The following is a 27174-nucleotide window of genomic DNA, read 5'->3' on the forward strand; positions in this document are numbered from 1 at the left end:
AAATATGAAATGAAACAGAAACCTCTAGGTCAGTCGGCAGTCTGCATTCCTTTCATGCCAGGGCAAAGGCTAGACTTGTATTTTACTTATTGTTTCCCAGAGTAGCTCATACACCCTTATTTGGAAGTTTTCCTTTCTGGCCTGCAATTGGGGACAAAAAAAGTACCCTAGAAACACAAAATGCAAGCTTTCCATGGAATCCTGCACTCTTAAAAGGTGGAAGGGACATCATGGAGACAGTCCAGGCCCTCATTTCACCAACGTGAAAACCCACTGATGTCAAGAGAGGACCAATGGACCTCCGGTGTCTATCTCTGAATCCAGGGCTTTGTCTCTCATCCTGACTGATGACTGAGAAAAGATGCAGTTTATTTCACTTGATCTGTGTGTAACCAACCTCTGGGAAGTCTCTCCCTGCCTCGTGCCCACTCCAGTCTCATTTCTAAACCCTCACATCTGATCCAACAGCCTCACCAGGGAGAGGGGATTAGAATCCTCTTATAGAGGGACAACTCACATGACATCAGTGGCCCCCACAGACCATGTCCCCATGTTCCGTCTGCCCTTTCTGCTCCTCCGTCTCACCCCGCCCCCTGGCGCCCAGCCACCTAAACCTCTCCTCTCTCACCTCCTCCAAGGTTGGCCCTGCTCCGTCCTCTCGTCCTGTCATGGAAAGAAGCCCAAATTTCTCTACTTCTCCGAAAGCCTGGCCGTGGGAGGCGTTCAGCAGCCAGACAAAGAATCTCACCCCCAGGGAGAAGGGAACCTGCCCGGGCTAGAGGGGAAAGGTCCCTCTGGGGAAGTGACATCCCATCCCTGGGAAGGAGCTGGGGCCTGGGAGGATGAGGAGTGGGTTGAAGGTATTGTTTATCTTCCACATGGTGGCACTTTTGAGAGTTAGGTAACAGGAATAAACCAGCTGGTGACAGGAGTGAAAGGGGCGATGGCAGACAGATTTACAGCACAACCGCAGTGGGATGGCTGTGAACCCTTTAGAGGAGCACTCCAGGAACAGGGCAAGGACAAGAGGGAGGAGGGTCATGGGACACAGAAGACACACCTGACTCAGGAAGGGCATGTGACACACAGGGGCGCCCTGATAGCTGGCTAAGCTCACCTGCCAGCCCTTCAGCCTCATGAGATGGTGTCATTAACAGGAAGAGATGCCCGGAGATGCTAATACACATAGCTGTGCTCCAAACGTCACACTCTTCCACTTTTAGAAGAAGCACCTCTGGTTTAGACACACCTGGCAGTTCCGGTTACTGGTTTCCAGGCGCGTGGGCACAGATAGGCGGCAACAGATAAGTGGGGGGGAGGGCGGTCTGTAATGTGAGCAGCATATGACCCCATGTAGACTGACCACAACTTTTGAGAAGCCCCAGGGCACCCCCCAGAGTCCAGGCTGGTGACAGATTTGACAAGGACAGTGATGACCTGAGTAAACAAAAACAGCATGCTGGTCAGACTTTCAGGATGATTTTGTATCTGAAATGGTTAGTGTAAGGCTCTGTATTCCAGAACTTATTACAAGGAAGAGGTCATTTTAATATACTGCTGGTGCTGTTAAGTCGCTTCAGTTGTGTCCGACTCTGTGCGACCCCATGGACAGCAGCCCACCAGGCTCCTCTGTACACGGGATTCTCCAGGGAAGAACACTGGAGTGGGTTGCCATTTCCTTCTCCATTTTAATGTCCAGATTACATTAAAATGGAATCACTGTTATCCATTCATTTGCATTTTTTCTTTTTTTAATCACCTACAATGACTGATTGAAAGTCCCCACCAAGGCATAAAGCACAAAAGCAGAAAGCCACAGAAGATTAGATGTCAGGGAAGTTGTGAGGGGCACACACAAACACAACACACACAAAGGCACACACTCCCCCCACGTTGTTAACCTGCACAAAGACACCATTCTACCACATCTCTGGTCCAGCTTGCAAGCATGTCATTCCAAACAACTGTGGCACACTGTAATGTTCTCAGATTGAAATGAGAGCAGAAGAGACCAAAATATAACTATAAACAGATAATTTTCCTAACAGTTCAATGCCCACATGAGCCTGTGAATAGGCTCTCTGTTTATCTGTTTATAAATCAGAAGAGAAGGTTAGACTGCTGATAATTTAACCTTCCAAGTTTTTTCATTTTGTTTTTAACGTGGCTACCGCGGCCAGAGAGAAAAGCAGGACCAATTAGAGGAAGGAGATGAATTCTCTGGCAGATAAAACAAAGGGGATTTTCAAGGGCTCTGGAGGTGGCTGGCACTGGTTTCTTGCTGAATGGAGTTTCAGGTCAAAACTTACAACTTTACTTTCCAGGTTGATCGTAACCCCTAATCTTAACGCTCATCTGTAATTAGGTTTAATTTGGAACAAGCAGCTGGAGATGAGGGAGGACAAAGAGTGAAGAAGAAAAGACTAGTTTTTCTAGAGAAACACAGCAAGGGTTTTTTAAATGAGCAGAAGCAGAAGGGCACTGGAAAAAAAGCTTTTATGAATAGATCAGAGTTATGACCTGGGGGTGGTCTGGTGACAGGCAGAGAAGGAGAGCGTGGGTGAGGGGTGATGACCTCAGCTCCTGCAGGGAGTCCCCAGCCCAGGATATCGGGGTTATCTCTCTAGTGGCCTGGAATGCGGAAAACTCTGTGAAACAAGCTTTTCTGAATTTCATAACATTAAATGATTGTTTTAATCTCACTTTTAAATATTTGGCCAACCACATTAATTTTGAAATATCAAACCTACTGTCTCTCAAGAATTCAAAAATTCCCTGGTAATACAAGGGACAGCTGCCATCAAGGTCTTCGTAAGGACATGCTGAAACCTTCGAAATTCTCCGTTGTTTTAATGCTGCTTCTATGATAACACTATTCAGGCTGGTCTCAGCTAACTGGAGCCATATCAACACTTAGAGAAAGTAAAACAAGATTCAACAGACTAGAACTCTTATATCTAAAGCACATTCAGGTAACACACTCCCCACGTGAAAGCCCAGTCTCCTCTGCCCCCAAACTCTTCTCTGAATGAGAAAGTTATTTAAAAGTCTACCAAAGTCACAGAATGTTAAAGATAGTATAAACCTTGCACACACACCTCCTTTTTTTCGTTTTTACATACAAAGCAACAAGAGACCAAGAAAAACTGTAACTGAAAGTTCACCTTTCATGTTAAAAAATTATTTTCCAAAAGGAGGATTTAGAAAAACCTGATTGAAAATTCCATTATACAGTGAAACATTTCAAATCCATCACATCACTATGCCTAAAAAGAGAAATCATAATCTCGAGAGGGAGGCCTAAGAGGCATTTTACAAAATTCAGCAACTATTTCTGACTTTAAAAATCCAAAACATACAAAGGATAATTCCTCTGTATAACAGGGTACATCCATCTCGTGATCTCGGGCGTCCAGCTCTGCATGGGAAGCTCAGAGCTAATCAAAGACGGCCTCACACACCCCATTTTCCCCAGGCTTCATCCACTGTGGTCACGCTGAGAATGTGACCTTTTAATAAACTAACCCTTGTTTCTGGTGATCAATTAAAGCTACTGTTCTACACACATCTACAAACACACATGCATGCATATATATGCACGTTCAAACATATAGGAATACACATATGTATTGCCAAGCCGGTTACTGCATTCTCCCTAGTTCTAACAGTTTTTCAGTTGATCTTCTTAACTATTCTAACGGGAGATTTACAGTCTCTACACGTGCATGCCAAATCGCCTCAGTCACATCCAACTCTTTGCGACCCCATGGACTATAGCCAGCCAGGCTCCCATGTCCTTGGGATTCTCCAGGCAAAAATACTGGAGTGGGTTGTCATTCCCTCCTCCAGGGGATCTTCCCAACCCAGGGATTGAATCCAGGTCTCTTATGTCTCCTGCACTGGCAAGTGGGTTCTACCACTATTGCCACCTAGGAAGGCCACAGTCTATAAATAATGCTAATTTTGACTCATTTTTAAAATAAACATTAAAAAAAAATCTTACTGCCTTGGCTAGTCTATCTGAAAACAATATCCTCTGTGGGCACCTGTTTTTTCCTGACCTCTGCAGGAGTGTTTTTAGTTTCCTGTTAAACGTGGTGTATGCGGCTTTCAGACCATTTTATTATCTTTGAAAGAATCCATTCATTCCTATTAACTGTTTATGAGGTAGATGTTAAGTGTTATTAAATGCACTACTGATATATACAGTAAGATGAATTTCTTCTCTTTAAATGTACCGATGTTGTAAATTTATATAATAATATTATTGCATTTTGGAATGAACCATTTTTTTGTAACCAGTGAGTGTAATATTTTGAAAAGACCTCACTGGAGTAAATGTAGCTTATCTTTCAGTCAGGACGTGTGCACTGCCACACTGTCCCCTGGCTTTCTTTCCCCTCTGTCTCTGAAAGGCTTTAGTATCAGGAACAGTGTTAATAGTATTAGCTCTGCCTCTGTTAAAATAAACTGCAGAGTCCTCCATCTTTTGTCTTCTGGAGTGTTTTTCAAGTTTCTGTTATTTGAGTATCACCTTTACAATTTTTGGAGACGGAAATGTCAACCCTCTCCAGTATTCTTGACTGGACAAGAGGACCTTGGTGGGCTACAGTCCATGGGATCACAAAGAGTCGGACATGACTGGGTGACTAACACTTTACAATTTTGGCTATATTTGTATTTACCTGTCCTATTACCTGGGGCTTCCCTGGTAGCTCAGCAGTAAAGAACCCACTTGCCAATGCAGGAGACCTGGGTTTGATCCCTGAATCAGGAAGATCCTCTGGAGAGGGAACTGGCAACCCACTCTAGTATTCTTGCCTGGGAAATCCCAGACAGAGGAGCCTGGTGGGCTACAGTCCATGGGGTCGCAGAATCAGACATGACTGAGCCACTGAGCACGCACGTCCTATTACATCTTTAATATTTTTGTGCATAAACTAAATGTTAACTCATTTTTTAAAAAACCTAATCTTGTCCTAAGCAACATAGATTCAATGAACTACTTACGATTTTTCTAACACAGCTTAATTTGATTACTAAAATAAGAACTAGCCATCAGTATATACCCTAAACCATTATGTGCACCCTCTGTCAGATCAGATTAGATCAGATCAGATCAGTCGCTCAGTCGTGTCCGACTCTTTGCGACCCCATGAATCGCAGCACGCCAGGCCTCCTTGTCCATCACCAACTCCCGGAGTTCACTGAGACTCACATCCATCGAGTCAGTGATGCCATCCAGCCATCTTATCCTCTGTTGTCCCCTTCTCCTCTTGCCCCCAATCCCTCCCCGCATCAGAGTCTTTTCCAATGAGTCAACTCTTCGCATGAGGTGGCCAAAGTACTGGAGTTTCAGCTTTAGCATCATTCCTTCCAAAGAAATCCCAGGGCTGATAATGCATTAATAATCTTTAGGAAACGATGCATTTGACGACTTTAAATAGCACAGAAATCTATTTTTCTGATCTTTGAAAAACTCTGCATATTAACATCATCTGAGTTCAGGATTCTTTCTGAAGTTTTTTCCTTAAGTCACTTTGTGATGTCTTCCAATATTCTGCCCAAGTGTTTCACTACTTCGTGAATTTAGCAGTTTCTTTCTCCTAGGAAATTTCATCAAAATTTTTTATTTTTATTCTATTTTTTTAAACCACCACATCTCTGATTACATACATTCTTGTATTGCTTATTTGGAGTACTTGTGGGTTTTTTTTTTTCTTAGTTTAACTACAGCTTTATCTAGTTCCTTGTTTTAACAAAGGGTCTATTCTTATATGTTTCAATTCTAGTGATTTTTTTTTCTTTTTTTTTTGTTCTTTCATATATTCATTTAACAAATACTGAGTGTGAACCATGTGCCAGGTCACGGGCCAGGTGATGAGGATAGAAGCAAGGAAACAGAAGCTGTCAAAATTGACTTCATTAATTTCCGCCCCTTTTTAAAAAACTCCCTCCTGGACTTCCCTGGTGGTACAGTGGACAAGAATCCGCTTGCCAATGTAGGACACAGGGGTTTGATCCCTGGTCTAGGAAGATCTCACAGGCCAAGGAGCAACTAAGCCCGTGCACCACGACTACTGAGCCCGTGCACTGCAACTACTGAAGCCCTCGAGCCTAGAGCCCGTGCTCCACCACGAGAGGCCACCGCAGCGAGGAGCCCGAGCACCGCAGCAAAGAGCAGCCCCCACTCTCCACAACTAGAGAAAGTCCGCGCATAGCAACAAAGACCCAGCGCAGCCAAAACTAAATAAATTAACATATATACATAAAATTCCCTCCTGTTTTCCCAGATTTCTTTTGTCCTTTATTTTCTAATTTTCTATGTCTAGTACTTACTGCATTTATGATAAAAGCTTTTAGAGAACTAAACTAGCTTGCTATTTGTAACTATATAAAGTATTTCACTATTATTTTTCTAAATGATCCATAATCATAGTTTTCAGATCCTATTTGGGTCAAAATTTCCAAACAGCTTTCTTTATATATAATTGATAGATAACATTACACTCGTTTCAGGTTTACAACATAACGATGTATGGATATTTGTATACACTGTAAAGCGATCACCACAATAAGCATGGTTACCATCGGTCACAGTGCAGTTATAAAATGATTCACCCCCAGCCACTTTCAAACATGCAATACAGTACAGTTAGCTACAGCCACACCATGCTGTATCAAGATGGATTAACTGTTTAAAATTTCAATTTCTACTCCTACAGTTTTACTGCATTGTGACCGGTAAAATTTCCCTTAAGAGACTGTAATAAGGTTTTCTTTCTGGTCTAGAAGAGATCAATGTTTTAACCATTTCACGAACACACACACTGAAGTCTCTCATTTCACATGTGAGTTTTTTCAGGCAGTTTTAATAGCTTTTGCATTTAATTACTTCCATGGTTTGTCTAGTTAGTGTACTCATTTTGGAACTGCTACTTTTTCTTCTTGAATTGTATTCTTATCAATACTGAAAGTCCAGTCTGATTTAAGGTGCTTTGTGGTGTGTATCTTTAACTGATACGATTGTTTCAGTAGTCAAAGGCATGAGAGACAGATAGCCGCAATTAAATCACATTTTCTTCACTATCAAGACAGATACTGCTTTACTACACAGAAAGTTTAAGAATAGCAGGCAGTGTTCTATCAAGTCAAAGGTCTTCTGAGTCATACAAGAAAATGGTTACATATTTTAAGTGCCAAAGAAGTGCAAACCCTCATCAAGTGATATGGCTGTTAGAACAGAGGTCTCAGACACCTATCAGGAGCTCCAAGATCAAATGTAGTTTGAATTTAAGGGACATGGGCATCATGACCACTTTCTTCTTCAAGTTCTGGAGTCGGTGTCACAAAGAGATTACCAGGATTTTGAACCTAGAATTCTTTGCCCAGGGAAACTATCAGTAAGGCTGAAGGCAAAAGAGAGAGATCATCACATCAAGGGTGAGACACAGCATCACGCATGGATGATCTTTGTATGGGTGCAAATCCAGCTGCTCCAGACTGTGCCCCAATCGCAGCAAAAGGTGCTCAGCTGGTACGGTGTCAGGTAAGAATCCTGTTCCTGCCGGAAATCTCTGTTGGTTAAAAAACCTCATCAAACTGAGAAGGCAACCCCAAAATTATATGGGATAAAATTCCAACACCAGTTATTATTTGGAATAAAGCATGTAAGTAAACATCTTTTAATTCAAGAAAGGTTTAGAATCAAGTAGAGAAGTAGTATAAATAAACAAGTAGCAATAGGATTATAAATTAAGAAATACCTGTATTTTGGAGCTATTTTAATGTTTAAGAGAACTGAATCTTCCAAGAATTACAGACTAGCCTCATGATTCTAATTTAAAGTGTGTAATTGACAGTGTGCATTTACACACACACACACAAGAGAGACTGTGTGAATGTTTAGGGATGTATATAAGGACTTAAGAATCACTATATTTTTAAGAATAATTACACATGAGCACAGCAAACACAAAGACTTATAAGAACTGGACTTGATGTTGAACTTGAAAGCTTTCTTTAGAACTAGATTTTTATTATTCACAACTTTAACCAACTTAATTTTAAAAATCAAACTACCATCTGAATATTATGCTTTTATGCAGCTTATGTATTTTGTTTTCTGTGTTAATCCAGAGGAGGCTCTTTTTCTAAGTGAGTTTAACCCATTTATTATACTAACAGATATATCTAATATTCTCACCTTTTTTTATTATGTGTTATCACTGATCTTTAACATATACATCTTTTTTTTTTTTTTTAATTCTAAAAGGCTGCATTTTCCAAGTATGTCTCTCAGGACACTAGTTTCACTCTAAAATTCTTCTATGGAACAAAATACATCTGAGAAAAATACATGCTATATTCTCCTCTTTGTGAATGCTGTCAAAACTCTGATGAATCCCTGAAATTTAAAACTAAGGACAAGGCAGCCCATTAATTTGCTCAAGCCCACCAACCAACTCCACTTCCCTTCCCCTTAACTCAAAACTCTGAACTGCTATGAGTAAGATAAAACAAAGCACAAAAAGATATTTTGGAAATAGAAAATATAATTGATGAAAATTTCAAAGTCAATAAGAAAAGCTGGAAGAAAAAGGTGAGCATGGAGATGATAGAATATATAAAACTTCAGCGCCAGACAGAATCACAGGAAATGCTCCAGCCAGAGAAAAGGGAACGTACGAAACGAGAAAAAGGCTTCAAGAAGCAGGGAGCTCACCTGAGAGTAAAGCCAGACCAGAAGGCAACCAAGTCTGAACGGGAAATGTTAAGTCAGAAGGACAGGAATAGTCATGACTAAAGCTTACCAGGCACTTTCTGTGATGTGTGAGCCTATTCTAATCCATCATGTGCTTCAAGCTATTAACGACTGCGACAACCTTCTGAGGCAGGCTGTACTACTGTCCTCTTTCTTGGAGCTTAACTCATGTGCCCAAAGCCTCAGAGCTGCTAAGGGACAAAACTGGGAATGTGAACACAGTGTGGCTCCAGAGCCAAAACTCTTAACCGCCATGCCTTCTGTCTTTAAGAAGAAAATGAATTCTCTACAACAATCTGTAGACTTGAGAAGCCGGATTAGAGGGTAAAAGCAAGTTAAGATCATTTTAGGAGTAAAAAACTATAGTGACTGTGTGCTCAGTCAGTCGTATCTGACTCTATTCGACCCCATGGACTATAGCCTGCCAGTCTCCTCTGTCCATGGAATTTTCCAGGCAAGAATACTGAAGTGAGTTGCCATTTCCTTCTCCATAGGATTTTCCCGACCCAGGGATCAAACCCACGTCTCTTCCGTCTCCTGCACTGGCAGGTGGATTCTTTACCACTGCGCCAACTTACTCCTTCTAGATTTCCTTTAATTTTTTTTTTGTCACACCACATGGCATGTGGGATCTTAATTCCCTGACCAGGGATCAAATCCAAGTCCCTTGCATTGGAAGAGCAGAGTCTTAATTAACCACTGGCCCACCTGGGAAATCCCTATTTTTTTTTTTCTTTTAAAGTAATATTGCCTGTCACAGATTATAAATTAAATCATGTAAGCCTGAATTTCCTTCTCTTCTACCTCTAGATGCACTACCTGGTTTTCCAGTACATGATAAATATTCGAGCCTAGTATTTTAAATGCTGACTGGTTTTCAACTTTAAGAATTAACCTACAAACACACAGAGATTTAATGATACTAATTAGGAGACAGAATGTTCTTGCTATGTAAAAGGCTGGGAAGAGGGTATGGAGCCTGTAGGGGAAATGGCAGAAGAAATGTAGAGATAGCATATTCTTCTTTACTGAGCCAAGGACACCATTTAAAGCTGGTTAGTCAAGAAATACATGTGATAAATAATAAAAGATTTCCTTAGTATTTTTGTTTTTTGAATGAAAATTTCATATAGCAAAGTTTTACAGTCAACAACTAGACACCCACAACTGTACCCCACCATTAACACTTTACTAACAATAAATTCAGAAAATTTTAGTATGGCTTGCAGGAACAGAGGAAGAGAGAAATACAGTACTAAAAACGCACTGAATTCCTCACTCTATACAACCTTCAAAACTAGTAAATCAAGAAATAGTACAGACATACAAAATTATGTAGAACTATAGAGATAACCACCATTTCCTTGAAATGCATCAAAAATAAGAGGGACTGACGAAAGGACAGCTGGATGAACAGGATAAAGCAACGGAAACAGAATGTTAACTGTAGACTCTGTGGTGGGTCTACGGGTGCTAGCTATACATACCTTTCAATTTTTCTGACTAAAATTTCCTAAGAAAATATTGACACAGATGTGGTTGAGAGTGGACCTCACATCCCTGCTGGCCTCTTCATGGCACTGGCCGAGCCTCCTTCTAGCCGCTCCACACCGGGTGGAGCTGGGTGCTGGAGCCTGGTGGAGGTAGGGAGGGAGAATGCCATAGGGATGACGGGCACCCCGTCCAGGCCCAGCCCCACTAGCCCCCACAGGACCCTCATGTCCTCTCCCCTCTCCTGACTACCATCAGAGTCAGCAGAACCCGGGAGCTGGACCCAGAAGACACATTCACCAGCCTGAGCCTCTAACAACCATATGACTCTCAAAGGGCCCCACCTCACCCTGGACTGGGGCGTGAGGGGAAATCAACTTTTAATGTCTTAAGGGGCTATTCTGGGATCTGTCTTTAACCACAGTTAGCTTAACCAACAGGGAGTGGAATCTGAGGGAGTGGGAGTTGAAGCTTTGACTTTTGTTTCCTATCACTGGTATCCACTGTTTAAAAACACACGCAGATTTAAAGCAAAGAGTAAGAAGCTGTCAGTTCATGGTGACACTGGGAATGGCCTTCTAAGGTTTTAACTCTAAGTAGAAAATAAGGTTTCTTTAGCATATTGGGCACCTATGTGTGAATATAAAATGGCACCATTCCTCTGGAGCGATACAATCCCACCCTGGCCCACTCTTTATTCCCAGCTGCCTTTGAGCCGTGCACAACCTGCGTGACTATACCCAGCATCCCTCTCTGATCTGCAGGAACTGAAAACCTGGCTGGAAACTGAAGGACTGTTAACTGAGACCTTTGAGGAAGTAAGGGATGTGGTCCTTGACAGGTTCAGATTCCAGCTGCCCTTATTCACGCAGACTCTCATGTCTTTTGCTTGATTCATTTCTCTCGTCCGTCCCATAATGCCACAGTCAGTCACAGTGACTCAACTCTAAGGACTGCATCCCCACACAAAAGAATTCTTGCTACCATGGCAGACAGTTTCAAGGCTGGAAAGGTAGCCGCAGCTGAGAACCTGCCTTCTGCCTCAGGCCTGCCTGCAGAGGTTCATGGGGTGGAATGGGGATTCTGCCTCATTTACCCTCTAACAGCCCCTCCCTGTTGGAGCAACTGAGGTCTCAAGGGGGTCAGCCAGGAGGTGTGCCGCTTGGATCTCCCTCCGAGAAAGACTGTGGCTTCAGCTGCAAGGACAGGTATGAACTGACACTCCAGCAGCCAGTGCCACTGGGACTCAGCCTGGCTTTTGAGCTGAAGGCACATTTCTCCAGGAAGCCTCAGCAAGGCCTGACCCAGTGAGAGGATGAGGGCCTGGCTCTCACTGCCCGAGCAGGTCTCCTCTACCAGGCAGTCTTCTCAGGGGCTCCCTGGCAGCTGGCCGGGACCTGGTCAGACTTGCAGGTTCTCTGCCCAAAATTGCTGCTGCCTTTTCCTTTTTGGGGTGCTGGTCCAATGGCTCTCCTGGCCTGATTCAGGTTCCCACCTCTTCTTTCTCAGGCATTTTACCCTCTAATAACCCTCCTTCATTCCCAATTCTGTTTAAGAGTCTGCGCCTCAGAGGACAAAGCTGACATAGGACTGGTGTAGAAATCAGGGGTGGGTGTTGCTGTGCCTGTCTCCTCCTCACCTCCACTACTTACCTTTGGGCCCCCTGCTCTGAGGACCCTCAAAGCACTTGCTCTGAGTCTAGTCCAATGCACCACACCTGCCAATGGGAGGCCCTGCCCTCCCAGCCTCATGCAAGGTGGTAAAGCAGATTGAGGATGTGTTAATCTTTAACAAAACTCTCATTTCCGGGATCTCATTGGTGCATTCTATAGCATTTCATCACAGCACAGAGATCACTTAAAGTTATACGCACATTTTCAGCTGACAATAGTCTAGCAAGACAGTCTTTCCTAAGACTTTCTAACTGGGTATCTTTACTTGCAGCAAATCAGACTTGAGTTCCTATACTGAAATTGTATGCACTCAGAAAAGTGCGATAAAATAAGTCACTGCCATAAAAATGTCTTTTTCATCCGCTATTCATTAGATTGCTTTGAAAAGCAAGGTCACTTAGAAACTGGAACACAAGCACCCAAATAACACTTAAAAACTAACAAGGGGCACAGTCTCTTCATAGTTTTGACACCAACAAAATAATACACAGGGCAAGTGGATATTAATGAGATGTGTTTAAAATCTTACATATTCTTTTCTTGTTTAGTCATGTCCGACTCTGCGACCCCATGGACTATGGCCCACCGGGTTCCTCTGTCCATGGGATTTCCCAGGCAAGAATACTGGAATGGGTTGCCATTTCTTCCTCCAGGGGATCTTCCAGACCCAGGGATTAAACCTGAGTTGCCTGCACTGGAAGGTGGATTCTTTACTGCTGAGCCACCAGGGAAGCCCTTGCTGCTGCTGCTGCTGCTGCTGCTGCTGCTGCTGCTAAGTCGCTTCAGTCGTGTCGGACTCTGTGAGACCCCATAGACAGCAGCCCACCAGGCTCCCCCGTCCCTGGGATTCTCCAGCCAAGAACACTGGAGTGGGTTGCCATTTCCTTCTCCAGTGCATGAAAGTGAAAAGTGAAAGTGAAGTTGCTCAGTCGTGTCCGACTCCTAGCGACCCCATGGACTGCAGCCCACCAGGCCCCTCCGTCCATGGGATTTTCCAGGGAAAAGTACTGGAGTGGGGTGCCATCGCCTTCTCCGAGGGAAGCCCTTACCTAATAGCTTATCGCAGGGCTGTTTAGGACACAGACAAACGTGCGTTAATTTGCAAATATTGGCTATTTTGCCCAAAGAAGGCTGGATGAGTGCTGTGCAGTTTAGAAAGTCACCCCTTCATAATCAATGCAGTAACCCCATCTCTAGTTTTTCCTCCATGGTCTCCACTTGTGGCCAAGTTTCCCATCCTGATTGTACCAGTCCAATGTACCATAGCCGCGGCCTCCCAGCCTCAAGGACACTGCCTGCCCCTGCCTAGCCTCCCTGCCCAGGTGAGTGGAGACCAGTGAACCGAGGCTAAGAGACCCAGATCTTAATGATAGCCCTGCCTCGGATTTGGGGACAAGTCACTTGGACAAGCTGGGGCAATTTCCTTATTCAAATTCAAATTTAAAAATCACCCCCTGGAAAAGAGTTTCGAGTTCTGACTGTGTCCCAGATTCACAGACCAGTCACCTGCCGGCCCGGGACTCCAGCCCGAGATGGACAATCTCCTTTCCTTGCAAGCACGCACTTGGGGACATTGAAGTAAACCGTTTGCGTGTGTGACTGGGCAGAAACATCCTATTCATCCGCAAACGCGACCCCGTGGCCAGCAGAGTCTACGTCTGCGGGAGGCCAGGCTGACCCTCAGGGCTGAGGACGAAGCCAGCCGTCTCTGAGGACCCGTGTGAGGACCGGAAGCACGGGTCCTGGGATCGGTCCCGGCTATTCTGAGTGAGCAACAGTCACCGTCCGGCCCCCCGTCTGAGGGTGAGTAACAGACCTGCTGACCTCTCGCACTGTCCACTGGGCTCTGCAAAGTGTGTGACACGGGCGCGGCCGGGGCCCACACGTCTGCACGGACCTCTCCCAGCCCGGGGTCGCCCCCGGCCCCCTACCCCCGGCCCTCCTCCGCCCGTCTGGCCGCCAGATGAGCCGGCGGCGCTCCCTGGTCGCGGCGCGGGCACAGGTGAGCCTGCCACCCCCGCCGCGCATTCCAGAGGCGGGACTCACGCCCGGGAACTTCGCCTTTTCGCCCCCCGGCGCCCGCGGGCAGCGCGGCCCGGCCCGGGGTGGTGGGGGAAGGGCTCCCAGCCGCGAGGGGGCGCGGCGACCCCCGGCACGCCGCACAGACCTGCTTCGGGATCCTCGGGCCGCCCCGAGTGGTTGCCCATGGCTCGGCCGCCTAGGGCAGCGGCCGGCCGGCCGCCTCAGACGGCGCGTCCACCGCGCGGCCGCTCACACCGGCTCGGGCTGACGAAGCGGCTGCGTCTGGCGGGTCCGCTCCAGTCAAAGAAAGGGCCGTCACTTCAGTCCCAGCGGCCGCCGGCCACTCCGCGCTCGCTCATCTGCATGCAGCCCGCCCACCTCGACTCCCGCGGCCCGCGCACCCGAAGGCCCTGCCCACCTTATCTGCATGCCGCCCCTCCCTCGGCAGGCCGTCTGCCTCGACTCGGGCTGCCCCGCCCCCTTATCTGCATATCTCTCTGGGGCTCCCAGACTCTTCCTCCCCGGTGGGGGAGGGACGCGCCCGCCGCCCGACTTCCGGCCTCTAGGGGCGGCCGCTGGGAACTGCAGCTGGACACTGCGGGCTGGAAAAACCCCACTGCGGGGAGGCCGAGGCCAGGTGTCACGAGGAAGGCACAGTCCTGCGCATGAGATATCACACCATCGGGAAAAACCTGGGGTTGCATACGACAGGCACTTCCTAAGTATTTTCTGGGTAAGTTTTGAGTTAAGTTGTGAGATAAATGAATAGACCAACAAGCAAGTTTTGAGGCGGAGGTGGTGAGGAAGACGCTTTAACAACATTCTCCACGATGAATGCTGCCACTAAAAATAAAAATGCATGCCAGTCACGAGCAGGATCTGCTCTCTGAAATGACTGAGTTACGGAAATCACCCTAAACGACTTTCCACCCTGAACGACTTTCATAGTCAGCCTTGCAGTGAAAACCCTTCAGTTCAGTTCAGTCGCTCAGTCCTGTCCGACTCTTTGCGACCCCATGAATTGCAGCACGCCAGGCCTCCCTGTCGATCACCAACTCCCGGAGTTCACCCAAACTCATGTCCATCAAGTCGGTGATGCCATCCAGCCATCTCATCCTCTGTCGTCCTCTTCTCCTCCTGCCCCCAATCCCTCCCAGCATCAGGGTCTTTTCCAATGAGTCAACTCTTCTCATGAGGTGGCCAAAGTACTGGAGTTTCAGCTTCATCATCATTCCTTCCAACGAACACCCAGGACCGATCTCCTTCAGAATGGACTGGTTGGATCTCCTTGCAGTCCAAGGGACTCTCAAGAGTCTTCTCCAACACCACAGTTCAAAAGCATCAATTCTTTGGCGCTCAGCTTTCTTCACAGTCCAACTCTCACATCCATACATGACCACTGGAAAAACCATAGCCTTGACTAGACGGACCGTTGTTGGCAAAGTAATGTCTCTGCTTTTGAATATGCTATCTAGGTTGGTCATAACTTTCCTTCCAAGAGTAAGTGTCTTTTAATTTCATGGCTGCAGTCACCATCTGCAGTGATTTTGGAGCCCCCCAAAATAAAGTCTGACACTGTTTCCACTGTTTCCCCATCGATTTCCCATGAAGTGATGGGACCAGATGCCATGATCTTCGTTTTCTGAATGTTGAGCTTTAAGCCAACTTTTTCACTCTCCACTTTCACTTTCATCAAGAGGCTTTTTAGTTCCTCTTCACTTTCTGCCATAAGGGTGGTGTCATCTGCATATCTGAGGTTACTGATATTTCTCCCGGCAATCTTGATTCCAGCTTGTGCTTCTTCCAGCCCAGCGTTTCTCATGATGTGCTCTGCATATAAGTTAAATAAACACGGTGACAGTATACAGCCTTGACGTACTCCTTTTCCTATTTGGAACCAGTCTGTTGTTCCATGTCCAGTTCTAACTGTTGCTTCCTGACCTGCATATAGGTTTCTCAAGAGGCAGGTCAGGGGGTCTGGTATTCCCATCTCTTTCAGAATTTTCCACAGTTTATTGTGATCCACACAGTCAAAGGCTTTGGCATAGTCTATAAAGCAGAGATAGATGTTTTTTCTGGAACTCTCTTGCTTTTTTGATAATCCAGCGGATGTTGGCAACTTGATCTCTGGTTCCTCTGCCTTTTCCAAAACCAGCTTGAACATCTGGAAGTTCACAGTTCACGTACTGCTGAAGCCTGGCTTGGAGAATTTTGAGCATTACTTTACTAGCATGTGAGATGAGTGCAATTGTGCGGTAGTTTGAGCATTCTTTGGCATTGCCTTTCTTTGGGATTGGAATGAAAAATTGACCTTTTCCAGTCCTGTGGCCACTGCTGAGTTTTCCAAATTTGCTGGCATATGGAGTGCAGCACTTTCACAGCCTCATCTTTCAGGATTTGAAATAGCTCAACTGGAATTCCATCACCTCCACTAGCTTTGTTCGTAGTGATGCTTTCTAAGGCCCACTTGACTTCACATTCCAGGATGTCTGACTCTAGGTCAGTGATCACACCATCGTGATTATCTTGGTCGTGAAGATCTTTTTTGTACAGTTCTTCTATGTTTTCTTGCCACTTCTTCTTAATATCTTCTGCTTCTGTTAGGTCCATACCATTTCTGTCCTTTATCGAGCCCTCTTTGCATGAAATATTCCCTTGGTATCTCTAATTTTCTTGAAGAGATCTCTAGTCTTTCCCATTCTGTTGTTTTCCTCTATTTCTTTGCATTGATCGCTGAGGAAGGCTTTCTCATCTCTCCTTGCTATTCTTTGGAACTCTGCATTCAGATGCTTATATCTTTCCTTTTCTCCTTTGCTTTTCGCTTCTCTTCTTTTCACAGCTATTTGTAAGGCCTCCCCAGACAGCCATTTTGCTTTTTTGCATTTCTTTTCCATGAAGCAGAAGATATTAAGAAGAGGTGGCAAGAATACACAGAAGAACTGTACAAAAAAGATCTCACGACCAAGATAATCATGATGCTGTGATCACTGACCTAGAACCAGACATCCTGGAATGTGAAGTCAAGTGAGCCTTAGAAAGCATCACTACAAACAAAGCTAGTGGAGGTGATGGAATTCCAGTTGAGTTATTTCAAATCCTGAAAGATGAGGCTGTGAAAGTGCTGCACTCCATATGCCAGCAAATTTGAAAAACTCAGCAGTGGCCACAGGACTGGAAAAGGTCGAACTTGCTAATTCTTGCAGTGAAAATACATAATAGGAAAAAAATCATAAGCAGGACGGCGGTTTCCAGCTCTGCGTCCCCTGAACACTGGTTCACCTCAGCTTTCATTCAGTGTTTCAGGCCGCCCAGGGCACTTGGGTACTCACTGTGTTTATTCCCTCCGCTTCCTGGACGGCATACTTCGCTTCCTGCCTCCTCTGGCATCCTCCTCTCCGTCCCCTTCCTTTCTTTCTCCTCATCCCCTGACCTCTGGACACTGCGTACCCTCATGGCTGGTCACCTCTGTCCAATTTGCTCAGGGCCTCTAACTTGGCCTTTGCAGCCAAGCTGTAGCTTTTAAGTCCTGCCTGTGTGTCTTGAGCTTGGTCCTGCCTTCTGAACTCTGGATTCATCTACCCAACTACCGTCTTGATGCCTCCAACTTAGGTTCCTCAGTTTAATGGGAACAAAACCCAATTCTAGGTTTTATACCATCAGTGTCTCACACAGTCTCCCTCATCTCCGTAAACAGGATGTGTCAGGATGTATGTGGTCAATGCCACCATCTCTCAGCACCGCTCACGGCTTCCACTGCTGCCACCTGGACCAGCCCATAGTCACCTCCCACCAGTATCTCTGCCACCGCCTCCGATCCAGCCTCCCTTCTTCTGCCCCTGGCTCTTTACGGTCTGACCTTCACATGACAGAGCAACGCTTCTAAGACCCAGGTCAAGTCCCCCGACTTACACGCTCTTTCTGTCTCTCAGAGGAAAAGCCAAGCCCTCACCATGGCCTCCAAGGCCCTGAATTCCCTCCCATCGCTCCACTGTGGACTTGCCCCCACCTCCCCAGCCAGCGGTCTTGCTGCAGCACCTCCTCACTGTTCCCCAGATCAGCCAAGGTGCTCCGACTCCAGGGCTTTTGCACTCACTGTTCCCTCTGACCCAAATGCTTTCCCCCACATTCCAACAGACCTCTCACTTCCCAGATCTCTGGTCAAATACCATTTGTTCGCTTAAAAGGAGTTTCTCTTGTCTTATCACATGAAAGAGTAAATCAGACCCTCAACACACACACTTCCTGGCTTTGTGGACCTTGTGACACTTTCCACTGTTTAGTGGACTTGTTTACTTGTCTCTCCAGCAGAGTGAAAACATCACAAGAACAGCGAATGAATGGATGAGTGAGTTTATAGGCTCTGCTAAGTCGCTTCAGTTGTGTCTGACTCTTTTAACCCCATGGACTATAGCTCACTTAGGCTCCTCTGCCCATGGGGTTTCCTACGTAAGAATACTAGAGTGGGGTGCCATTTCATTCTCCAGGGGATCTTCCCAACCCAGGGATCAAACCCACCGCTCTTACGTCTCCTGCATTGGCAGGAGGTTTCTTTACCACTCGAGCCATCTGGGGCTCTCCTCTACTGGTAGCATAAAGTCCCCAGTTCTCCTGCATGGTATCATCTTGCACCCTCCCACCGTGTTACTCTGGCCTCAAAACCACTTTCAAAAGTACACCATCCCTTGGGACTTACCTGGTGCTCCAGTAGCTGAGACTCCTCGTTCCCAATGCAAGGGGCCTGGCCTTAGTCCCCAGGGAACTAGATCCCACATGCCGCAACTAAAGATCCCTCATGCTGCAACTAAGACCCGGGGTAGCCAAATAAATAAATATTAAAATAATAGTACAGCCTCCCTGTACCTCCCAGCAACATGAAGCCAGCTGTGGTAACCTGCACACACCCTCCTGGTCTCAGCCCCTACGCTTTCCTATCTGCTGTCTTCACTCTGGTTTAACTCTGCTGTAACCTGGCTACCTGGAAAATGCGGGTTTTCTGCTCTAAATTCGTGGTCAGGCATCACTTCCTCTGGGGGCCTGCTCACCCCAGCCAGCATCAAATACTCCTTTTCAGTGCTGCTGTCCTTGGAAATGCTTGTGTTTTCCCACAGAATCATGTTACTTAAACTATTCTTTATACACTGTGAACTCCACGAGTGGCAAGGATGCTGTCTTACTCCTTTTTGCGTCCACATCTAATAAATACTAAAGTAAATAACATATTTACTTACTCTATAATATGCCACTAATTTCTCAAACAAACAAAATAGTTCTGTGATGGTCACTTAGCTTCTGAAGGATTCTTTGCTCTCCACAGAAATACTATGTCACTGAAATGAAAAGAGTAAACATTATAAAGACATCATGTCTGCCCAAATAGTTATAATATATAATTTTATCAAAATTCAAATGAATCATGAACTTGATGTGTTTATTCCAAGACTCACCTGGAGGAATAATGTATCAGAAAGCCTAAGAAAGTTTGCAAGAGGAAGAATAATGAGAAGAGATTTGCCTTATTAGAAATAAAAACATGCAGGCTTCTCTGGTAGTCCAGTGATTGAGAGTCCACCTGCCAATGCAGGGGACACAGGTTCAATCCCTGGTCAGGGAACATTCCACATGCCATGGAGCAATGAAGCCCATGCGCCACCACTACTAAAGCCCACTCGCCTAGAGTTTGTGCTCTGCAACAAGAGAAGCCACTGCAATGAGAAGCCCAAGCATCGCAACAAACAGTGACCCCTGCTCACGGCAACTAGAGAAAGTCTTTGCAGCAATGGAGACCCAGTGCAGCTAAAAATAAATATTTTTTTTTAAAAAAAGGAAAAATATGCCATAAAATTCCATCAGAAAAACAGTGTGGTTACAACAGAATGGAAATTCCCAAAAGGATTAAACATAAAGTAACACTTCAAATTAAGTGACAGCCATATCTCCCTCTTTATGCCCCAAATAAATTCCAATTCAATATAAATTTAACTGTAAAAGATGAAAATATAAAAATTCTGGAAGTAAACATGGATGAATATTTTATAAAATTAAAAGGGGGAAAGCCTTCTTTTTTGTCCGAACTTTCACTGTGAACGTTTTCAGATTCATAGAAAAGTTCGGCCAGAACACTACAGTGAACACTAAAGGGAATACTACAGTCAACACCTTCGATATCCATCACCTTGTTTACAAACTAGAAACATTTTACCACATCTGCCTCTATCTTGATCCCTCTCCATTTTATTCTTCATTGACTCATTTGAAGTATGTTGCAGACAACATCGGAGAAGGCAATGGCACCCCACTCCAGTACTCTTGCCTGGAAAATCCCATGGACGGAGGAGCCTGGTGGGCTGCAGTCCATGGGGTCACTAGAGTCAGACACGACTGAGTGACTTCCCTTTCACTTTTCACTTTCATGCATTGGAGAAGGAAATGGCAACCCACTCCAGTGTTGCCTGGAGAATCCCAGGGACGGGGGAGCCTGGTGGGCTGCCGTTCGTGGGGTCACACAGAGTCGGACATGACTGAAGCGACTTAGCAGCAGCCAGCAGCAGCAGACAACATGACATCATTACATTTCCCCTCCAACTAGTTCCAGCACAATCTCCTGAACTCTCCTACCATACCACAATCAAACCTACGAAAAACAGTACTTTCAAAATAGTGTATAGTATACAGTCCGTGGGCTTCCCTGGTGGCTCAGTGGTAAAGAATCCGCCTGTCAACTCTGGTTTGAACCCGAGTAAACAACACAGTCCATATTAAAATTTCCTGGATTGTCTCAAAAAAAAAAAACCCTGGAATTATGTATTTTCTATTTTATCTCTATTTGAAATGGTTATTTAAGGAAGACCGGTGGGGGGGGGCGGGGAAGGCTTTTTAGGAATCTTCATTGAAAGAAAGGCAATGCCAAAGAATCCTCAAACTACCGCACAAGTGCACTCATCTCACACGCTAGTAAAGTAATACTCAAAATTCTCCAAGCCAGGCTTCAGCAGTACGTGAACCGTGAACTTCCAGATGTTCAAGCTGGTTTTAGAAAAGGCAGAGGAACCAGAGATCAAGTTGCCAACATCCGCTGGATTATCAAAAAAGCAAGAGAGTTCCAGAAAAAACATCTATCTCTGCTTTATAGACTATGCCAAAGCCTTTGACTGTGTGGATCACAATAAACTGTGGAAAATTCTGAAAGAGGTGGGAATACCAGACCCCCTGACCTGCCTCTTGAGAAACCTATATGCAGGTCAGGAAGCAACAGTTAGAACTGGACATGGAACAACAGACTGGTTCCAAATAGGAAAAGGAGTACGTCAAGGCTGTATACTGTCACCGTGTTTATTTAACTTATATGCAGAGCACATCATGAGAAACGCTGGGCTGGAAGAAGCACAAGCTGGAATCAAGATTGCCGGGAGAAATATCAGTAACCTCAGATATGCAGATGACACCACCCTTATGGCAGAAAGTGAAGAGGAACTAAAAAGCCTCTTGATGAAAGTGAAAGTGGAGAGTGAAAAAGTTGGCTTAAAGCTCAACATTCAGAAAACGAAGATCACGGCATCTGGTCCCATCACTTCATGGGAAATCGATGGGGAAACAGTGGAAACAGTGTCAGACTTTATTTTGGGGGGCTCCAAAATCACTGCAGATGGTGACTGCAGCCATGAAATTAAAAGACGCTTACTCCTTGGAAGGAAAGTTATGACCAACCTAGATAGCATATTCAAAAGCAGAGACATTACTTTGCCAACAACGGTCTGTCTAGTCAAGGCTATGGTTTTTCCAGTGGTCATGTATGGATGTGAGAGTTGGACTGTGAAGAAAGCTGAGCGCCAAAGAATTGATGCTTTTGAACTGTGGTGTTGGAGAAGACTCTTGAGAGTCCCTTGGACTGCAAGGAGATCCAACCAGTCCATCCTAAAGGAGGTCAGTCCTGGGTGTTCATTGGAAGGAATGATGATGAAGCTGAAACTCCAGTATTTTGGCCACCTCATGAGAAGAGTTGACTCATTGGAAAAGACTCTGATACTGCGAGGAATTGAGGGTAGGAGGAGAAGGGGACGACAGAGGATGAGATGGCTGGATGGCATCACCGACTTAATGGACATGAGTTTGGGTGAACTCCGGGAGTTGGTGATGGACAGGGAGGCCTGGCGTGTGGCGATTCATGAGATCGCAAAGAGTCGGACAGGACTGAGCGACTGAACTGAACTGAACTGATTGAATATAAGGACCCCTTCTGTTTGTAACAGCAAAAAGTTGGGAAAAATCTTCAGTGTTTAACAGGGAAAGAGGAAAGCCGCTCAGTCTGGTCTTCCCGACCCAGCGATCAGAACCTGGGTCTCCTGCATTGCAGGCAGATTCTTTACTGTCTGAGACACCAAGGAAGTCCTACACTGGGGCTAATAAATGATGGTTAAATAAATGATGACACAGTCATACAATGGTGCCTATGCAGCCCCTGAACAATGTATCAGACTTGCTACCCTAGAAAGCAGAAGGGTACATATATCAAGGACATAAATCTTATTTTTTGTTTATAAACAAACAAACAAAAAACATCTGGACACAAACACACAGATGGAAAGTTATACCTCAAAGTTCTGATAAAGAATGAGTGGCTCTCTTTGAATGCAGTGGGTGAGATTTTATGTCCTTTATGTTCTTTTATTGTTTTTTTGCTTCTCCATATGTTTTTTATTTGGCTGTAGTGCACATTGTACTGCTTTTGCAATTTAAAAAATTCACTTTGAAAAAAATCACATATATTCTTTAAATAATGTCAGGTAAAACTGTGTATATTACTAGAAGATTCTTTAGTTTCTAGGAGGATCCTTTAAATATTAACCCAGTACATGTACAATTGTTGAACATATATCCCTTCCTTCTCCATGATGCCATTAAGGACTGAGCTTACTCTAAAGGTGGTGCTAGAAGACAGGCTGAAATTCTTACTAAACACCAAAGAGCCCACCATTTTTTAATAACATGAGCTACTTTAATTTTAAATATTTATTATTAAAAATTCTAACATATACAAAAAATAGAAAGCAATGTTGTAATGATCCTCTATCAACCCAGTTTCAACACATCAATTCATTGTCAACCTTGTTTCAAATACCATCATCCATTCCGCCCCCCCCCCATTCCCAAGTAATGTGAAGCAATCCCAGACATCCTATTTCATTGGCAAATGTTTCAATTTGTGTTCCAAAGGTAAGGATGCTTTAGAAAAACAAAATAAAACCACAGTTCCATTATCCCAACTGAAAAAAACTGACAATAATCTCTTAGCAAATACCTAATCAAACTTCAAATTTCTGCTTGTACCAAGATTTTAAAAATCTTAATCCATACCACAACACATGTGTTAGAATGGTGAAAATCCCAAACACCGACAACACCAAATGTTGGCAATGATAAAGAGCAACAGGAACTCTCATTCATTGTTTGTGAGGATGCAAAATGGTGCAGCCCCTTGGGAAGACAACCTGGCAGTCTGTTACAAAAGTAAACAAATCCTCACCACATAACATCCATCATGCTCCTTGATATTTATCCAAAGGCAAGGTGGTGAATAGATAAATGGACACACAAACTGTGGTCCATACATATCATTATTCAGAATTAAAAAGAAATGAGCTGTCAAACCACAGAAGGACATGGAGGAACCTTAAATGTAGATTGCAAAGTGTAAGAAGACAGTCTGAAAAGGTTACATCCTGTATGATACCAGTCATATGACATTCTGTGTGCATGCTGATTCTCTGTGTCACGTCAGACTCTTTTAGACCCCATAGATTATAGCCCACTAGGTTCTTCAGTCCATGGGATTCTCCAGGCAAGGATACTGGCGTGGGTTGCCATACCCATCTCCAGAATCAAACCGAAGTCTCCTGCGTCTCCTGCATTGGCAGGCGTATTTTTTGCCACTGAGTCACCTGGGAAACCCCATATGACATTCTGGAGAAGGCAAAACTATGAAGACAATAAAAAGATCAGTGCTTGCCAATGTTTGAAAGAAAGGTGAGGAAGACTAGGTAGATCACAGGGTATCACGGCTCACTTATTACTATAACTTGACTTCGCCCCACTTCAAACTTCCCCTCAATGGTTTCTTGAAGTCCCAAGAGTGAGGGCCTAAGGCTGCTTTACTCAGTCAATACTACCCAATACATGTTTTGTACATGACACTCCAAGTTTTCCATTTTCTAAAGGAAAAGGGGAAACTCAGGTTTCCCAATAAGTCAAAGGCCAACAAGGTTCATACAAAGAGAAACCAAGAGAAACTTAAACACGGGGAGAGTCAAAGAGAGGGTGACGAATGAAGTGTAGTAACTGAATCAGAATAAATTCCTCAGGCAAACACCGTTAGTGTTGGTCTGATGAATGCTCCAGAAGGCAGCAAGCAAAGTTGAGGGTGGACCTATAGGGACAGAAAGCAGTTGCCTGCAGCTGGAGTGAAACAGGAATTGACTGGAAACAACGCGAGCATCCTTCTGGTGTGATGGGAACGTTCTAAAGCCCAGTTGTGGTGGATGGTTGTAACCCAGAAAATTGCGTAAAAATCATCAGCCTGCACATCTTAAATGGGTGAATTTGAGAATATGTAAATTACCCTTCCATAAAGCTGGGTTTTAAGTCAAGGGAGATAAATAGATGAGCCTTCAGGGCTCTATGAATTATTTCTGAACTAAAAAGAGCCCCGTCCTCACTGTGAGTCAATTAGCGTGACTGAAGTCCAGGGGTACCTCGCTACCAAGAATCAAGGCTAGAAAGATACACGCTTTGAAGAAGATGAGATAAAAGGGAAGAGAGAGGCCTCACCCCCGAGCAGGATGGGCCTTCTTCCTGAGTGTGCTGCCAGCAGGTCCAACACATGGTCCCAGGAGAAGAGAATGAGGAGGAAGGACAGAGCAGCAGCACCAGGTAGGACTCAGGAGGGCTGGACAGAAGGACACAAGCAGTGTGTCCTTAAAAGGGAAAAAAGCACAGCCCGCCGAGGGATCCAGAAAGGCTTCCTGATGCTTACGAGCTGGTCTGTTCCTGGTGATCAGAACTGCTGTCAACATCCAGTGTGGCAGGAGGGTGGCAGCAGAGAGGGCAGGGGCTCCAGGCATGGACGAGCATCCTGGAGGAGCAGGCCTGGGCCAGGTCTGGCTCATCAGGATAAACAAAGACCTGATTGTGGCAAAGTCCTGAGTGTGTTTGGTGAACCAGCCCCGCTTAGCCCAGGACTGGAGTCAAGGCAAGAAAAGGACTGGGACGTGGCTATAGCGGGACTGCGCTGGGTCCAGGCAGGAGCTCTGCCCCAGTCCCTTCTGCTGCCGAGGCAGAGATCCCAGAGATCTTGTCTGAGGTGTCTCAGCATGGGGCTGGGCCAGCCAAAGCTGCAGCTCAGGACAAGGGCCCTGCTGCTGCAAAACCTGCCCTCTCATCCACCCTCCTCCAGCACTGACCCACAGCCAACCTGCCAAGATCACTGAGGCACCCATCTGAACAGGGTGCACTGACCAGTGTCCTGGGCACTGACAGCTGGGAGGCTCTTCCCAGAACAAGCATGCACTTCGGCCCCTCCACCTAGGACGTCCGCATACTGAGAGTAGGTGGATTGTTTCAACCCTGTTCATGCTAGTCATACCACCAATCTTATTTACATTACTTAATTATTCTGTAAACCAATGAAACAGGAGTGCAGAGAGAGAGAGAGACATTGCTTCCTCAAAACCCACTCTGAATAGTCTGAAAAGACTGGATGAAAGCGACCTGTTAAGACAGGAGGTATTGTTCAGTCACTCAGTCGTGTCCAACTCTTTGTGACCCCATGGACTGCAGCATGTCAGGCTTCCCTGTCTTTTGCCACCTCCCAGAGTTTGCTCAAATTCATGTCCATTGAGTTGATGATGTCATTCCACCATTTCATCCTCTGTTGCCCTCTTCTCCTCCTGCCCTCAATCTTTCCCAGTATCAGGGTCTTTTCCAGTGAGTCAGCTCTTCGCATCAGGTAGCCAAAGTATTGGAACTTCAGCTTCAGCATCTGCCCTTCCAATGAATATTCAGGGTTGATTTCCTTTAGGATTGACTGGTTTGATCTCCCTGCAGTCCAAGGGACTCTCAAGAGTCTGCTCCAGCACCACAATTCGAAAGCATCAATCCTTCGGCATTCAGCCTTCTTTATGGTCCAACTTTCACATCTGTAGATGACTACTGGAAAAACCATAGCTTTGACTATACTGACTTTTGTCAGCAAAATGATGTCTCTGCTTTTAATGCACTGCCTAAAAAGGTTTGTCGTAGCTTTCTTTTCAAAGGAGCAAGTGTCTTTAATTTCATGGCAGTAGTCACCATCCACAGTGTTACTGGAGCCCAAGAAACCTCAATTTTAAAAAATGTTCAAAGTTGCTATAAATGATGAGGAAACCCTTTGCAACCCAACCCAAATCAAGAAGCCTCTGTGTTTTTCAGGTGAGAGATGCCAGGCCAGGTTGGGTCAGGGGAACCCAGAGGAAATGAAAAGTGGGCAAATGTGGTGACAAAGACAGTCACACACTCAAGAAAGGAGGCTGACAGAAAACAGGACAGCTGATCTGGGTGACTGCAGTCGGAGGAGTCAGACGCTAGAGGAAGCTGGAAGCCCATGCAGTGAGAGGTGAGCACCATTCAGAAAAATCCCACGAGAACGAGAACACAGCGGAAGACCCAGAAGAGCTGGGGCTTTCTGTGTGTTGCTCATGGCTGCCTCCCTGGCACCTGGAAAGATGCCTGGGACTCAGTAGACACAAATACTTGGTGAAGGAACAAATGGATAGACAGTGTCAGCTGTTGGGGTAGCGTTTCCGGAAGGCAGGTTCACTTTGGGGTGGAAACGCAGGTTTGGCCTGAGGGCCCAGAAGAGTGTCTCCCATGTGGGAGGGGACAAGAGAAGACATGCAAGAGGAGGTCTTTGAGCTTAACAGCAACCCCCTGAAGTCAGGAAGGAGGTCAGTAAGGATCTGATTCAATCACCCTCCAACATCCCCATCAAACCTTCACTCCAGTAACCGGAGTTCTTCATTTCCTGGGGCTGAGCACTTCCGATGTGCTGTGGCTGCTGGAACATTCTTCCATGCATGTGTGTGTGTGTGTGTGCTGTCATTTCAGTCATGTCCTCTCTGTGACTCCATGGCCTGCAGCCCACCAGGCTCCTCTGTCCATGGGATCCTCCAGGCAAGAATACTGGAGTGGGTTGCC

General features: G+C 45.4%; 1 protein-coding gene across 8 annotated transcripts in view; it reads right to left on the reverse strand.

The window, feature by feature from the left end:
- Window positions 1–27174, reverse strand: part of SPECC1 (sperm antigen with calponin homology and coiled-coil domains 1) — a 233255-nt gene that overhangs the window by 138649 nt on the left and 67432 nt on the right. The window contains exon 1 of one of the 8 annotated variants that reach the window (XM_070389556.1): window positions 14096–14533. The exons of the other annotated variants lie outside the window; for them this stretch is intronic. Within the exon in view, the coding sequence (XP_070245657.1) occupies window positions 14096–14135 (40 nt within the window). The 5' untranslated portion in view covers window positions 14136–14533. Of the gene's footprint in view, window positions 1–14095; window positions 14534–27174 lie in introns of those variants that run through there. 8 annotated transcript variants of the gene reach the window in all.

The sequence above is a fragment of the Bos mutus genome, chromosome 19 (assembly GCF_027580195.1).
Source record: "Bos mutus isolate GX-2022 chromosome 19, NWIPB_WYAK_1.1, whole genome shotgun sequence".
NCBI lineage: Eukaryota > Metazoa > Chordata > Mammalia > Artiodactyla > Bovidae > Bos > Bos mutus.